Below are 16,341 nucleotides of genomic sequence, written 5' to 3' on the forward strand. Positions count from 1 at the left end.
ATAATAATTTTCCTTTCTTAGACTCTGAAAACGGTAAAATTAATAATGAGGGGAAATAAGTCCAGTACCGAAATGAACCACAAAAAAAGTATGTTGTTTTTTTCCCCCCTCAATCCTGAAAACAAACAACAACAATCCGTCCCTGAGACGTGTGTCTGTTTGTACCTGGCCTGCTGGATGCACTCCACCCACTCGTTGCAGTCCGACTCATCCTCTGACCGCAGCTCCAGAGGTTTCTGACCTTCATGACCAAAAATGACCAGGAAGTAGTGCTGCGTTTAACAGAAACAAATAATCAATACCACAAATTAAATCTTCATCTGCTTGATAAAAACATTAACAGAAAACAGTTGATTTAAATTATGAAAATGATTACAGTGAACATCAAAGCACAAGTAACAAGGCAATAGAAAAAAGGAAAAGTCTGAAAGTTCATTTAAAACTAGCAGTGGACTGATTACCGTTTCCTGGCCGATCATCGATCTTTAAAAGAACTGCCCATCTGATTCTGATTTTGGCAGATGCTGATTTTTTTTTTGTCTGAAAAGTTGCTAAATGTAGTGACAAAGCTGCAAAGTTGCCAACACTGGGGAGACTATAGATAACCAGAGAGGGGCAACATGACCCGTCTTTCAATGCAGAGCTAAAGGGGCAGTGGCTGGTTTTTAGGCCTTTCCTGAGGAGGAGAAGATCGGTTTCTCATTGAAGCATCAGCCAATTGGCGATCTCCAAAAATTAAAGAAATTGCTGCCAATTTATCGGTACATGACAACAAAGATATACAGAAACACAAAAAAATAGGAAGTCACAGTAAAATGCAAATGACACGTTTGGATTCCAGATCTTTTTCAGGCTCAAAATCAAGAGGACTTGATCTAAGTAAGCACAATTCATTTTTTATTTTTTTTTTGTTTTGTTTCTGGCTCTATGACTTTAAAACAATATTATCAATGGGACATTCTGTTCAATAATTTCCACTTGAATGATTTATCATTTCTCTCTTTCAACTGAAAACTGGATGATAAAAGTCTTCAGTCTGGTGATTTGGTCTCAACCAGGCCTTTTTGAAGGACAATTTTGTTTACAGATGCTCCATCATTTTATTTGCTGTTTCTGTTTGTTTGTGTATTTTGGATATTTAAAATGTCTTCTAGTTCCAGTGGTAAATATTCAGTAGAGTTTAAAGTTCACTGCTCTTTGAGAACGTGTTCTCGCTTTATTATGCCATTACCATTATATCACTTGAAAATGGTCTCATACCAACATAATTATCTTTTACTGCAATAACTTCTGGGACAATTTATCATCTAGCAAAGTTTGTCACAGTGGCAGGCCCAGGTATAGTAAATATACCAGCGCTTTTAGTTAATCATTTAAAATGAAATACAATAACATAAAATGCAACGCCCGCAGTGTAGCTTATTTTGCTACACTGTGGCTCAGAGACAAACAGACGGCCAGTGTAGTAATGATGTAACGATAAGAGGGTGAAAGATATTTGCTGGCGTGTGCTGGCTACAAACCAGAGAGGCTTAAGGGCTTGTTTGTGTGTTGGGGGGGTGGGGGTGGGGGGTGGGGGGGCAGTGAAGGTTTACATAACCACCAAGGCTTGAACAGCTCCTTGTATTGCTAATGCGGCTTCCCCAGCCACAAGCCTGCTTTAAGCTGCAGGATAACAATGAGTGAGACGGACAGACATAGAAGGGGAACTGTAAGCTGACTTGCCCTGCATTCAGAGGGCGAAAAAAAACCAAACAAACAAACAAACAAACAAACAAAACCAGTTCATCAGTCTGACCTGGACAGAGCAGGTCAGTTCAGCCAGTGTTTGGTTTACAAAATCTGCTATTATCAATGCAGACTCATCAGATCTCCACAACCGTCCTGAGCTGCTCAGCCACTTTCACAAACCAATCAGTTATGCAGCATAAATTAAAAACATGAGGTCGTCCTTAATGACTGCGTTACTGACTTTCACTTGTGGTGCTTTCTGTGGTGTGGAAAAGTGAACGTATTAGTATTTAAAATGTTCAGCAGGAGGCTTTTAGCTCAGCCTTTACTTTCACCAAACCAACACAACACATGCTGAGTTACAAATTTAGGTTCCTCAGTCAGTTACACGGATGGAGAAAGACAGGTGGATCAATCAGATCCACAGGTCACACAGGGTCTCAGCAGGAGCCTTTTATAGTCGACCATCCACTCCCATTAACAGACCTAGGGTAAACGAAACACATACATACACTTACAAACTTCTAGAAAATAGCTGAAACATCAAAAATACGTCACTAAAAGCTGCTCACGCCCCACAGGGAATCTTTTAGCCTGAGCACCCTGTAAAAAAAAAAAACATCTTTCACCCTGGTTCAAAGATTAGTCACAATAATACTTTGATTTTTTCCATTAGTTTGCGTCATTAAGAGGGCAGGTCATCATCAGTACCAGCTGAGAAGCTTCCCAACTCTAATAACTAACTATAAGATACTTCAATCAGCTTCTCTCTATAATTCTTTCATTTAAATTATTCAAACGTCAGCATTTTAGGTGGACCAGGATAACCAATAACTTTCATTACACTGGTCATACGTGTACTCTCATCTCTTACTGTGCTAATTCTTGCAACCTCACACACAAAAAAACCCCCCAACAACAAAAAAGGTTTGGTTACTTCAAGCAAAGGAGACATGTTGAGCACTCTCAGGACGATGCTGAGACCCCGGGGTGAGCCACGCACTGATGCATAAACAAACAAAAAGGCCAAGTGCAATGTCTGCAGGATTTCAAATTTGCCCTCAGACTTTTCTGCACTGTAGCTAAAACGTCAGCGCTGATGTACAGCACAGATGAAGAGAGAGGATTAGAGGAGGACAGTTAGGGGTTTCATTTGATTTAACAGGAACTGCAGAGAAACACAGGCTGATCCACACACTGCACAGTCAAAGGGAAGTTTCTCTGTGAGATGTGGTTGTGTTGGCTTGGTATTCAGAAAGTGTCTGCAGGCAAAAGGGGCAGCAAGGATGCTATTCTCAGTGAGGCAGAGCCGCATCCCAGAACAGAACGGAGCAGAACGGAGCAGAACGGAGCAGAACGGAGCAGAACGGAGCAGAACGGAGCAGAACGGAGAGGAGCAGCTCCACATGCCAAGTCGCAAAAACACAAACAGTCTGCACCTTAAAAGCAGCTCCATGGTTCAGGTGTGATTTATCACATAATAATACGCCAACTCCACCATTCAGCTCAATATTGGTGTTGGGCTTCCACATCACACTTACTGCATTCAATCATTTTCATAAGTTCAAATCAAGTTTTTGAGAAGCAACGCAAAAGTCTCAAGTCTTTCAACTCAAGCTAAAGTCAAATCTCAAGTCTGTTTTAGATGAAAAAGAGAAAACTAATAAAGTGTAATTTTTATCATCTGTTAACCATTGTCTTTGCTGCACATTATACGTATTTTAAATCTGACCGAAAGATAATTTTTTATCAGTGATAAGAAAAAATAGAAAAAGTAGTCTTAATAGAATAAATAATAAAATGAAGATTTAATTTAACGTAGCAGCAAACCCCTGTGAAGCTGTAAATGGCTAGTATCTGCTACCAGTGTTGTACTCCAGTAACATGAGGCTTTTTGATGTGAGTTAACACACAGCCTTCATCTACCAGGCAGGCAGATTTCCTGCTGACTTCTTCAACTTTTAACAACTCACTGAGACGTCTTTCTTCTTCAGGTAAGAAAACCTGCTGGTCATAATGTCACAAAACTTCACTGCATCAGCATCTGAATTCAAGAACACAGTTTGTAATCAGCTAAGTATGTCAAAATATTCTCAATAGTCTCTATGCATTAAAATGGACCATATTTATAGGGCACAAAAAGTGGATGTTAGGGATGTCCAAATAAACAATATTTCAGTGTTTTCAATATAAACAACATTAAATATTCAAAGATGCTCATTTGAGTCAAAATGGATACAAACTGACCGACTCACATTTGCCCAAAAAGTCATTATGATAATAACACTCAGGCCTCTGCAGTCACTTAAAATCAACAGATGCCACAACTTTCTTCAGCTGAATAGAAACAAAATGAAAGTTTTAATTTTGGTTCCTCAGGATGGAGGAACCATCTAGAGTCAGCACAGCTTCAGTTATTACAGCTGGAGACCGGTGGAAAGGCCCAAAATCTGGGTACAGTGATGGACACTGACCTGAACATTCTGAGTCACATAAAGACAGTTACAAAGTCGGCCTTCTATCACCCGAAGAACATTTCCAGGATTAAAGGACTAATGTCTCAGCCAGATCTAGAGAAACTCATCCATGCGTTTATCTGTCATTGATTACTGTAATGGTGTCTTTACAGGTCTGACTAAAAAAATCAAACCTCCAGCTGCTCCAGAACGCTGCTGCTGGTGTTCTCACTAAAACCAGGAAGATAGAGACCATCACCCAATTCAAAAGTCCTTCCACTGAGAGAAGAGACTTTAAAATACTATTTATAAATCACAACACATTAAAGATCTGTTGTTGTTGTATCAACCTTCTAGATCTCTCAGGTCTTCTGGTTCTGGTTCGATCTGCAGAACCAGAACCAGAACCAAACATGGAGAAGCAGCATTCAACTTCTATGCACCACAAATCTTGAACAAACCTCCACAAAACTGCAAAACAGCTGAAACTGTAATGGTACACTAGAGGGACCCAGAAATTCAGCCACGACACAGGAGTGAGCAGTAAATCTGATATTTATTAAAAGGCAGCTTGAACCGGGCACAGGATCGTCAGCTGCAGCACTGCGAAGGGGGGGCGAAAAGGAGAGGTTGATGACCGGAGAAATAGCAACAAAGGGATCAGTTAGCGTATGTGTGAAGGGAAACACTAACCTGGCGTTCAGTAAATGTGGGGATCGGCTGAGGAACAAGGAGTGGAGCAGATGCTGCGCTGACGCAGAGCTCGGGACGAAGTGCCTGGGGAGGGAAGCGCTGATGCAGGGCAGCGTGCCAACTTGTGGGGGAAGCAGACGAACCAAATCCAGATCCTGAATCCTAGTCAGACGGGCGGAGGTCATACACGATCGGGACAGAGAACAGAATCCGTGGGAGTGGGCGAGAGCGGAGTTACAGTAACAGGCGTGGGTCGAGATCCAGAAAGGCAATCAGTAATAGTCCGACAAGGGCGAGGCAAAGGACAGGTCCGAGGAACAAGGCGTGGTCGTGATTATAAGGGCGAGGTAAGAGTGCTGGAAAACTACTAGCTGAAAGCGTTCGATAATCTGGCAGCTTGGTTGTGACTGAGGGAGGTTTAAGAAGGGAGACAATTAGGGAGAAACACAGGTGCGAGGAATAACGGAAATGAGGGGTGTGACTTGGATTGGCTGAACAAGAAACACAGGGTACAATGTAAACATCACAGTACCCCCTCCTCAAGGTCCGGCCCCTGAAGGACCACCAGGCTGGTCGGGGTGATCACGATGGAAATCCCTGATAAGGGTTTTGTCCACAATGTGGCGGGAAGGAACCCATGAGCGCTCCTCCGGCCCATAACCTTCCCAGTCCACCAGGTAATGGGTGGCACGGCCCCACCTTCTGGATCGGAGAAGACGCCTCACAGTGTAGACGGGACCCCCAGCAAAGAACCGGGCGGGAGGAGGGGGTTTGGAGGAGGGCATGAATCTGGAAGTGGCAACAGGCTTGATGCGTGAGACATGGAAAGTGGGATGGACCTTCAGAGAAGAAGGCAGCTGGAGGCGGACGGCCACAGGATTCACCACCTTGGAGATGGGGAACGGTCCGACAAAACGTGGCGCCAATTTCTTGTTCTCCACCCGAAGGGGAAGGTCCTTGGTTGACAGCCACACCCTTTGACCTACAAGGTAAGCAGGAGCCGGGATCCTGTGTCGGTTTGCTGACCTGGAATACATGGCAGACGTAGTTAAGAGAGCCCTGCGGGCCTTTCTCCACACCCTGAGGCACCTCGCTGAGGCATGGGCAGAGGGAACCATGGCCGACCGCTCCTGCAAGGAAAAAACAGGGGCTGGAAACCATAAACAGTGTGAAAGGGAGACAACCCAGTGGCACTGGAGGGAAGGGAATTGATGGCATGCTCTACCCAGGGCAAGTTCTGTGCCCACTTGGTTGGATCCTGTTCACAGAGCATGCAGCTTGATCTCCACTTCCGGATCAAGCCGCTCAGATTGCCCCTCCGTCTGTGGATCTAAACCTGAGGAGAGGCTCACCTGGATCCCCAGCTCCTTACAAAACTCTTTCCAAAAACGAGAGAATTGAGGGCCACGGTCAGAGACAATGTCCCTGGGAAGCCCATGAAGTCTGAACACCTCTCTAGTGAGGATCTCACCTAATTCCTTAGAGGAGGGCAATTTCACAAGGGGAACCAAGTGTGTCATTTTGGAGAAGCGATCGACTATCGTGAGTATGGTAGTGTACCTGTTTGAGGTGGGTAATCCTGTGATGAAATCCATCGAAATATGCGACCAAGGCCGGTGGGGAACAGGTAGAGGGTGAAGAAGCCCTGCTGGGGGTCGGCGAGCAGGTTTAGCCTGAGAGCAGACCCGCAGGCAGAGACAAACTCTTTGACATCCTTTCCCATGTTCCTCCACCAGAAGCGTGACTGGACCACTCTTAGAGTTTTGACTACACCAGGGTGGCAAAACAATTTAGATACATGGCAAAGCTTTAGTACCTCAGGGATAAGATTGTCAGGTACGAAGAGGCTTTGGGGAGGACAGCCTGGGGGGGGCCGTTGCAGTTGGTTGGCCTCCCTGACCCGATTCTCAACCTCTAGCCGAGTTACCGCCAGCCGAACAGACTTTGGAAGGATAAATTCTTCTGAACAAGTCACTGGTTCGTTCAGGGGTTCATGAATCCAGGACAATGCATCAGGCTTCACATTTTGGAGCCAGGCCTGTAGGACAAAGTGAATACAAAACGAGAGAAAAAGAGGGCCCACCTGGCTTGCCTGGTGTTGAGTCTTTTAGCTGACTTGAGGTACTGGAGGTTCTTGTGGTCAGTCCACACTAGGAAGGGTTCCTTAGCTCCTTCTAGCCAATGTCTCCATTCCTCCAACGCTAGTTTAACTGCCAGCAATTCTCGGTCCCCGTCATAGTTGCACTCAGCAGAGGAGAGGCTTCTAGAAAAGAAGGCGCATGGATGAACCTTATCATCCTCATACCTCTGGCTAAGGATTGCGCCAACACCAGACTCCGATGCGTCGACCTCCACAATGAACTGTCTATTCAGGTCAGGAGAATGGAGAACTGGTGCAGTGGAGAACAGGTGTTTAAGTCTTTGAAAAGCCTTTTCCGCATTAGGGTTCCACTGAAAACGAGACTTGGGAGAGGTTAGAGCATGAAGGGGTGAGGCAATAGAACTGTAATTAATGAACCGCCTATAGAAATTAGCAAAACCCAGGAACCGCTGGAGTTGCTTACGGTCTTGAGGGTAGGCCAATTCAGCACAGCGGAAACCTTGCGGTCCTCCATGGATAGCTGGTTGGGGAGACTAGAAAGCCTAAGAAGGAAGTCTGGGACACATGAAATTCACACTTCTCAGGTTTAACAAACAGGTTATTCTGTAGTAAACGAAGAAGCACTGAACGGACATGGTTGATGTGTGAGGGTAGATCCTTAGAGAAACCAGGATGTCATCTAGATAGACAAAGACATAAAGACCAATCATGTCCCTAAGAACATCATTCACAAGGGCCTGGAAGACTGCTGGTGCATTAGTCAACCCAAATGGCATCACTAAATATTCATAATGCCCAGTAGGGGTGTTGAAGGCAGTTTTCCACTCATCTCCCTCCCGAATCGCACCAGATGATACGCATTCCTTAGGTCTAATTTAGTAAAGATGGTAGAGCCTTGGATGCGTTCAAATGCAGTGTCTGTGAGTGGGAGGGATAACTGATTCTTGATGGTGATGTCATTGAGTCCTCTGTAGTCGATGCAGGGCGAAGTGAACCATCCTTCTTTCCTACAAAGAAAAATCCTGCACCAGCAGGGGATGAGGAAGGACGAATGATTCCTGCTTGGAGGGCCTCCTTTATATAGTCTCGCATGGCTTGGTCTTCAGGGACTGAGAGTGAAAATAGACGACCCTTGGGTGGGCAGGTGCCAGGAAGCAGGTTAATGGCACAATCATAGGGGCGGTGTGGAGGCAGAGAAGTGGCACGATGTTTACTGAAAACCTCCTTAAGGTCATGGTAGTCCTTGGGGATCCCTGAAAGGTCAGGGTCCTGAACTGGGGAATCCAAGGGAACTGGCCCTGGATGATTAGCAGCTTGAAGACAGGTGGACAGGCAATGAGTGCTCCATCCAAGGACCAAACCATGGACCCAGTCAATATGTGGGTTATGTAGTCTCAACCAGGTGGCACCAAGAATTAACGGAAGGTTAGGAGAGTTGATGATGAGAAAAGAGATGGATTCCTGATGGTTCCCTCCCACGATCAGTCGGACTGGCTCTGTCTCCAGCTTGACCTGGTGTAAAACATGACCGTCAATAGCCTGGACCTCAGTCTTCCGAGTACTTTCTCTTAATTTCAAATTGAGTGAGCGGGCTAACTCCGCATCCATAAATTCAGTGTCGGCTCCAGAATCAACAAAAGCTGCTAAGGAGTGGGAGCGACCACACATAGAAATCTGCGCATTGATGGTAATTAATGAAGATTTAGTAGTTGTATGTTGGTTAAGTAGAGCGCTACAGACTGAAGGAACTAACCTCTTGGAGGGACATTGCCGAAGTTGATGGTCATCACTGCCACAGTAGAAACAAAGGCCCTTCTTGAGCCTGCGCTCCTCTCCTCGGGTGTCAGCCTGGAACGACCAATCTGCATAGGTTCTGGTTGGTCCTGGGAGGGAAAGGAAGGTGGTTTGGGCAACGATGACCTCATTGTGAGCCGGGAGGGGACTCCCAAGGATGTAGTCGGGTATAGTCGGTCGGAAGCCTTCTCTAGCCTTCTTTCATGCATCCGTTGATCGATCCGTGATGCCATGGTTTCGAGGTCAGCCAGATCCTTAGGGGGGTCACGAGTTGAGAGTTCATCTTTAATGCTTTCGCTCAGACCTTGGTAAAAGGCATCACACAAGGCTTCATCATTCCAATCACTGTCAGCAGAAAGGGTATGAAAGTCAATGATATATTCATTAATACCCTGTTTTATTCTCCAGAGCCCTCGAGCTGCCTCTCTCTCAGGGAGGCAAGGATCAAAAACACGCGTTAATTCCTTGGAGAAATCATCAAAACTGTAACAGATGAGCGAGTCTTTCTGCCATTCAGCCGTACCCCAAATCTTAGCTTTGCCAGATAGTAAAGAAATCATGTAAGCAACCTTAGCTCGCTCAGAGGGAAAAGAGCTGGGCTGAAGCTCAAAATGAATCTCACACTGGGTAATAAAGGGCCGACATTGGCTAGGCTCACCACAGAAAACCTCAGGGGGGGAAAGACGGGGCTCCTGCGGAAGAGGTAACCGCACCAGCTGAGGAGGAGCTTGTCGTGGGCAGCCGAGGCACTAGGAGGCGCTGTGGGTTTGTCAACTTTGACAGCATAGACATCATTTCCTCCATATTAGCTTCCAATTTAATAATGGATTTCTCTACTGTAGCGCGCCATTCCTGTGCGTGCGATGGGTCCATAGTGGCCAGATTATACTGTAATGGTACACTAGAGGGACCCAGAAATTCAGCCACGACACAGGAGTGAGCAGTAAATCTGATATTTATTAAAAGGCAGCTTGAACCGGGCACAGGATCGTCAGCTGCAGCACTGCGAAGGGGGGGCGAAAAGGAGAGGTTGATGACCGGAGAAATAGCAACAAAGGGATCAGTTAGCGTATGTGTGAAGGGAAACACTAACCTGGCGTTCAGTAAATGTGGGGATCGGCTGAGGAACAAGGAGTGGAGCAGATGCTGCGCTGACGCAGAGCTCGGGACGAAGTGCCTGGGGAGGGAAGCGCTGATGCAGGGCAGCGTGCCAACTTGTGGGGGAAGCAGACGAACCAAATCCAGATCCTGAATCCTAGTCAGACGGGCGGAGGTCATACACGATCGGGACAGAGAACAGAATCCGTGGGAGTGGGCGAGAGCGGAGTTACAGTAACAGGCGTGGGTCGAGATCCAGAAAGGCAATCAGTAATAGTCCGACAAGGGCGAGGCAAAAGGGACAGGTCCGAGGAACAAGGCGTGGTCGTGATTATAAGGGCGAGGTAAGAGTGCTGGAAAACTACTAGCTGAAAGCGTTCGATAATCTGGCAGCTTGGTTGTGACTGAGGGAGGTTTAAGAAGGGAGACAATTAGGGAGAAACACAGGTGCGAGGAATAACGGAAATGAGGGGTGTGACTTGGATTGGCTGAACAAGAAACACAGGGTACAATGTAAACATCACAGAAACACTGAGTTCCTCTAAATCAACGGTAAAACCCCATTTGTTGCCTTTTAATTAATAAGAAGTGGAACATAAATTTATTCTGATCTGGATTGCATCTTCTTTTTATTTTGCCACTTCATTGTAATATTTTCTGTTTGTTTTTTACATTATGTTTTTAGCAACCAAAGCATGTTGAACTGCTTGATTTGCTTAAATCAGCTATATAAATGAACTGGACTTGACTTAACCATCATTGTACACTTTGCAAGTACACAGGTAAGGTGGAATAAAAGATCCTGTCCTGATGCTTCGACTTGGAACGTGCTGCTACAGGATCCAGGGCTACCAAGACAGATCCCACTAAAGGGATTACAAATTTATTTTAAGAACAATGGAAAACACCCTGAGAAATGCGTTCCCAGTTTTATGAGTTACCCCGTTTGTGTACAGTGGTGTAAGGTGTTTGCTCCCTTATACATTTCTTCAGTTTTTTGTGTGATTGTTTGGGGACGACATTACAGATCTGCAGTACAGCAACAGGTCCGGTTTCGCTGTGAATAATTGTCGAAGGCAATTAATAAGAAAACTAGTCATTTAGATCAAAATATCCAAGTTGGAGCTTCACTTGACTATCAGGGGAATAATAGTCAAATAGTTCAGGCTCAGTTATTGTTTATAAATACAATCCTGCTAAGGTTTAGATTAAGGGTTTAAGTCCAGTTTTTGGAACAGCAAGGCGCTACACATCTTTGAACTAAAAACCGACAACTTCCTTTATGTCACACATTCATGCAGTGACGCTTCTCCTCTTTCAAATAAACTGAAGGTGGGTTAATGTGGTGCATTGTGAGATTAATTGTTCAGTCTTATATCAGTCTCTTTGTTCCCTGTAGTTCAGTTCTTCATGGCTGTAGGCACCAATTTGAATGTGGCACGAAGACAACTTGAGTACACAGTTTTCAAGTGATGCATCCATCCATACATGTAGCCGCTTATCGTTGCAGGATCATGCGTGGGGACCCCCAGCAATCACTGAGTGAGACAAGGTACATTCTGTAAAGTCCATCACAAGGCAGCATAAGCTAATTTGTCAATTATTGTGAAACTGGAATGTCGGAAATAGATTTGCTTAACGAAAACACACCAATTTTAAAAAGAAAAATTAAAAAATTTCAATATAAAGTTTTTTTCCAATGATGAGATGGTTTTTCGGTCATATTGAAATAATAAGTGTTTTGCGCAAAACTGCAATGGAAACACTTTTTTCGAGTCATATGATCAACACACGTGATCAACCACTGGATGTTGCCACGTGCGGAAAAGACAAAGAACACAACAGAATGATGGTGCAGCGTGTTTCTTAAGGACTTATTGCGTAAACAAGCTCATTCATGGAGAATTTCTTATTAAATGGAAGCACCGCAATTATGAAATTTGATTTTTTTTCAACACTGTGGAGAAATTTTGGCTTGCTCTTCTCTGCAGAACTGTTTTTCCTGACTGAAACCTCTCCACAATGGAGAGGTTTCAGTCTTGGACAACATGTTTAGGTTTCCAACAAAGCATATTAATCCGATTTAGGTCCAGACTTTGACTATGCATAAGATTTTCAACCTTGAAAATCAACATTGTAAGTAAAACTCCATACATGCAGGACACAGTATAAATAAAGACACAAGCAGAGATGTGGAGAGCAGAGTGGACATCAAAAGAGCTGAGTAATCAACTGAGCACAGAGGCTTTGATGTTCTTAGATCTTTTGTCTGACTTTAATATTGCTTCATCAAAAACATTCATCTTAAACTCAGCCTGCTGACAAGGCGCCTCATTAGGTGGAGATCAAACAAAGCTCCGTCAGTAAGCTTGTCCACCATCAGTCTGGATGTGCTTCACGTCAGGACAACATCACTGTAACGCAGACCGCTGCAGAATCCTAAAGCAAGGGTTTAAAGTCTACGTTCTAAAGGTGGTCATGGTTTTAAAAGTGGCATCAACTCCATATGGGCTGCTGGAACTAAAAATATAAACTATCTAAAACAGAAGCCAAGTTTGTCCTCGTTGTAGACTTAGCAGAAGCACTAAAGTAAAGTAAAAACAAAAACAAAAACAAAAACCTGTGAATTTGCAAAGGGGAAATTACGGATCTAATCGGTCATCTCTGGCACCGCCTGCCTGCTGCTGTAGAGTTTAGTCAGTTAGCAAGTTTACCTTTTAGACCGATATACAGTGTGCAGTCTTTATGTGCTCCGACAAACAAATTCGTGAACAAAAACTATCACTGTCCTCTTCTACAACAACCCTAATGCCGCATCATTCTTCTGCACAGCCGTCAGAAACTCCCCAGTCGTGCATCTGTTAAGATAATAAACAGCTGCTGTGAAACGTTTCAGCAGAAAATCAATGTCAACTCCCACAAGCCTTTATTTTGTAATCACACTTTACACACCAGAAAAATAATCAAGCTACTGATTCAGTTCCTTAGCAGTTCTTAGCCGTCTGCTTTCACAGAACGAATAAAATATTTTAATTTACACATTATGTTTGTCGTAATGTCGCTTCATATCTGCAGTGATTAACAAATAATATAAGCTTGAGGAGATATAACTTCAATCATTCATAGCACGGTACATGTAAGCAATGCTTTCCCTGTTTTCCCCAGTTTTAGGTCGTACAGTGGGGAAAATAAGTATTTGATATGTCGCCGATTTTCTATTTTTATTTTGGAGCTTGCTAAGATTGGAGAGGTCTGTAATTTTAATTGAAATTAAATCTCAACTGGGAGAGAAAATCTAAAAAACAATCTAGAAAATAGCCTTGTCTGATATTTTTTTTAAATCAATAATTTGCGTTTTATTGCATGAAGTGCAGTGGTGAAAAAATGTATTTAATTTTCAAACTTTTCTTGCCAAAAAAATGCCAAAAAAAAAATGCCTTTCCCACACAGTTTGGATTGTTTTTCTCTCCTAATGTCTTAATTTAAAATCTGAGTTTTGAGATTACTTGTGTTGTTTTTTGACTGATATTTAGATTGGTATGATGTTAAACATCACACTAATGCTGTTGAACATCATTGATATGATGTTCACTCATACCAGTAATGGTTGAATTTCTGTGCAAAAAAAAAAAAGGAAATCAGGAAGGGGACAGTCTTTCACACTGCTGTAAGTACCTGATAAAATCCAACAACAGAACTTAATATTTGGTACAGAAACCTTTGTTTATAATTCCAGAAGTCAGACATTTCCTAGCATGTGCAGGAGGATTTTAATCCATGTGTCTCAACTACTTATTTTCCCCACTGTTTTGGTTTACAGTACATTATAACATACAATGTAAAATGCTTTGACTTGTTTTCAAAATATCAGCTGCAGTCCACACTAACATTCAATCTTTTGTATTTATGACCCAATTTATCAGCTTAAAATGTACTTAGTTTTTAATAATAATGTAATAAAGAATGTTGTAGGGTGGCGCAGTTGTTGGCACCGTTCCCTTGCAGCAGGAAGGCCTCTCTGCATGGAGTTTGCATATTTCCCCGTGTATGTGAGGTTTATTTCTACGGCAAATTCAAAAATAACAACGTTAGGCTAACTGCTCTAGGCGCGTGTGCATGGTAGCTTGTCGTGTGTGAGACCTGACCAGGATGCTGCGTGCCTCTCGCCCCATTGGGGATTCAGGAGAAGCGTGTAATATCAAACAGATGTTTTTCAATCTTTCATTTTTTTAAATTTAATTATCGACAGCTCTTGTTAAAGATTAAGTTGACAATGAAATCAGGTGAAAATATCTTCATACATCCAGAGGTTAATAACCTTTAAGATGTAAAGAGTCACAAAGAGTGCAAAACAGTTGTATTTAATCATTAAATATTCCGTTATTTTATGGAACTTTTCATATAAAATATTCCTTTATCTTTCACTTTATGATGTGAACGGAATATTTTTGGCACTGCTTTCATTGTGGTGTAAAAATCTAATCCCAGTTAACCGGAGGCTGACTTGAAACAAAGCTTCTAATTATTCCCCGCATGCTTGTCACGCACCTGCTGTTTCTCCATGGGCTCCTTGCTGATGGCGGACACCTTGGGCGCAGGTGCCCGCTCGCACGTGCATCCTTCCAGCAGGTAAATTCCGGAGGGCCTCGCGCTCTGGTCGTTCTCAAAGTAGAAGAGCACGTTCTGGTACAGGGCGAAGTACTTCTCGGTCCAGCGGCTGTTCTCCGTGGTCTTCTTGCTCAGGTAGCCCCGCTTCGAGCCCTCTTTTCGCGCCACCACCGACAGATAGAGCGCGTGGCCCTCGTTGTACCGCACGCTCTTCTGCATTTTATAAGGGCTCTTTATTTAAACTTCAGGGAGAGGCCATCACATCGCGGCGCATCTTCAGATATGCTGCTGCTGTGGTTATTTTTAGCGGACTGATGCCAGAGGGAAGGCGGTTAATGTCTCAGTCTGTTGGAGAAGGTAATCCGGGCTTACCATGATATAAAAAGTTGGAACGTCCGCCGCTCGGCAGCTTTAATGCGGGCTCTCGGAGTCAGCTCACACAGTAACTACAGCAACACTCACTCTGCCTTTGCATCCCACGAAACTTTAGAGAGGAGTTGCGCCGGTTAGCGCGCCAAAGTAATGTAAAAAAAAATATATATATATATATATATAGAAAAGAATCCACAAAAAAGGACAAAGATTGACACTCGCCGGCAGAAATATGAAAACAGAGACAGTCAGAGGAACAGACGGTGAAAACAGAATCACAACGGAGATCAGCGGTAATCGGCTTTGAGACGCACTTAAAGAGACAGGTCGGTACCGCCCCGCTCCGCGCGCCGCTGACCGTTTCGCATCACTTCGCAGGAGTGCAGCGCGCGAGCCCCACTGTCGATCCGAGAGCGCAGGAGCACTGGAGCGCGTGAGCGGTGAAAGCGAAGCAGAGACGTTTGAAGTGGGGAGGCGCAGGTGTTTCAGTGATGGCTACATCCCACTAGGATGCTGCTGATGTATCTGTCAGGGAAGGTTAAAGGAACCTGGATTATTATTATTATTATTATTATTATTATTATTATTATTATTATTATTATTATTATTATTATTATTATTATTATTATTATTATTATTATTGTCTATAGTCGATGTAGACGACTTAGTTTTGTTAGTTTAGTAAAATATTATAAACTAATACTCTCAGATATTTCTTAGTAATTGTCACCTCTGTATAGGTTTGTATATGTTTTAAGCCTTCATGCCTAGCTAGGTCCACAGGTTGCAAATTAGCTGTGGCTACAAAATTTGTATGTATAAAAAGCAACACTCACTACCTTTGTCCGTTTGATAGTAATAATAAAACAGCTTTTAAAAAGGCAAACATTATTTACATCCACACAACTTGTACGTTTGCCAGTAATAATAGACACGACGGGGATATGTGTGAACAATTTACAAAAATCCTTGTTTGAGAGTCAGTTAACAGAATTGTTTTCCAGAAAACGAGTTTTTCCAGTTGTTGGTAATGTTTCCCTGGCAGAATGCAAATCCTGTGAGCAGATACAAATATACTTTCATAAATTAAGAGGATTAGATTTAACATCAGAAAGGTCAAAAACCATCTGGCAGCCAGTTTACACTTTCACCATAATTGAAGCATGTTAAAAAAAATAAATAAATCAAGATACTGTGTATTTCCTGCAATTTACATTTGTTTCTGTATATAACAGGACTACACAGCTGATGCTGCACAGGGTATACACACCCACCTCTCCATGAGGAAAACGTCCTCATTGGTGGATTGCAAACACAACAATTGTTTAAGTTGCTGACTCTATTTTGTCTTTTTTTTCCAGCCACAGTAAACCTCTATGTGTATCAGATGCCAGCATTTTACTTTATTTTCCACTTGCTACAGGGTATAAAACTCAAAATAAAATACTCTAATAAAGAAGTTCCTCCTTTGTCTGCAGCAGAACTTGG

General features: G+C 43.3%; 1 protein-coding gene across 6 annotated transcripts in view; it reads right to left on the minus strand.

Annotated features, from left to right (window-relative positions):
- rasgrf2a (Ras protein-specific guanine nucleotide-releasing factor 2a) overlaps positions 1–15,121 on the minus strand; it is a 36,687-nt gene extending 21,566 nt beyond the window's left edge. For 5 of the 6 annotated variants that reach the window (XM_044095997.1, XM_044095993.1, XM_044095994.1 and 2 more), the window contains exons 1-2: positions 14,422–15,121; positions 166–272 (exon numbers count right to left, since the gene is read on the minus strand). In XM_044095997.1, coding sequence (XP_043951932.1) covers positions 166–272; positions 14,422–14,700 — 386 coding nt within the window. In that variant the 5' untranslated portion in view covers positions 14,701–15,121. Of the gene's footprint in view, positions 1–165; positions 273–14,421 lie in introns of those variants that run through there. The other variant, XM_044095996.1, reaches the window with a different exon arrangement.
- Between the last annotated feature and the right edge of the window lie 1,220 nt (positions 15,122–16,341).

The sequence above is a fragment of the Gambusia affinis genome, linkage group LG17, assembly GCF_019740435.1.
Source record: "Gambusia affinis linkage group LG17, SWU_Gaff_1.0, whole genome shotgun sequence".
NCBI lineage: Eukaryota > Metazoa > Chordata > Actinopteri > Cyprinodontiformes > Poeciliidae > Gambusia > Gambusia affinis.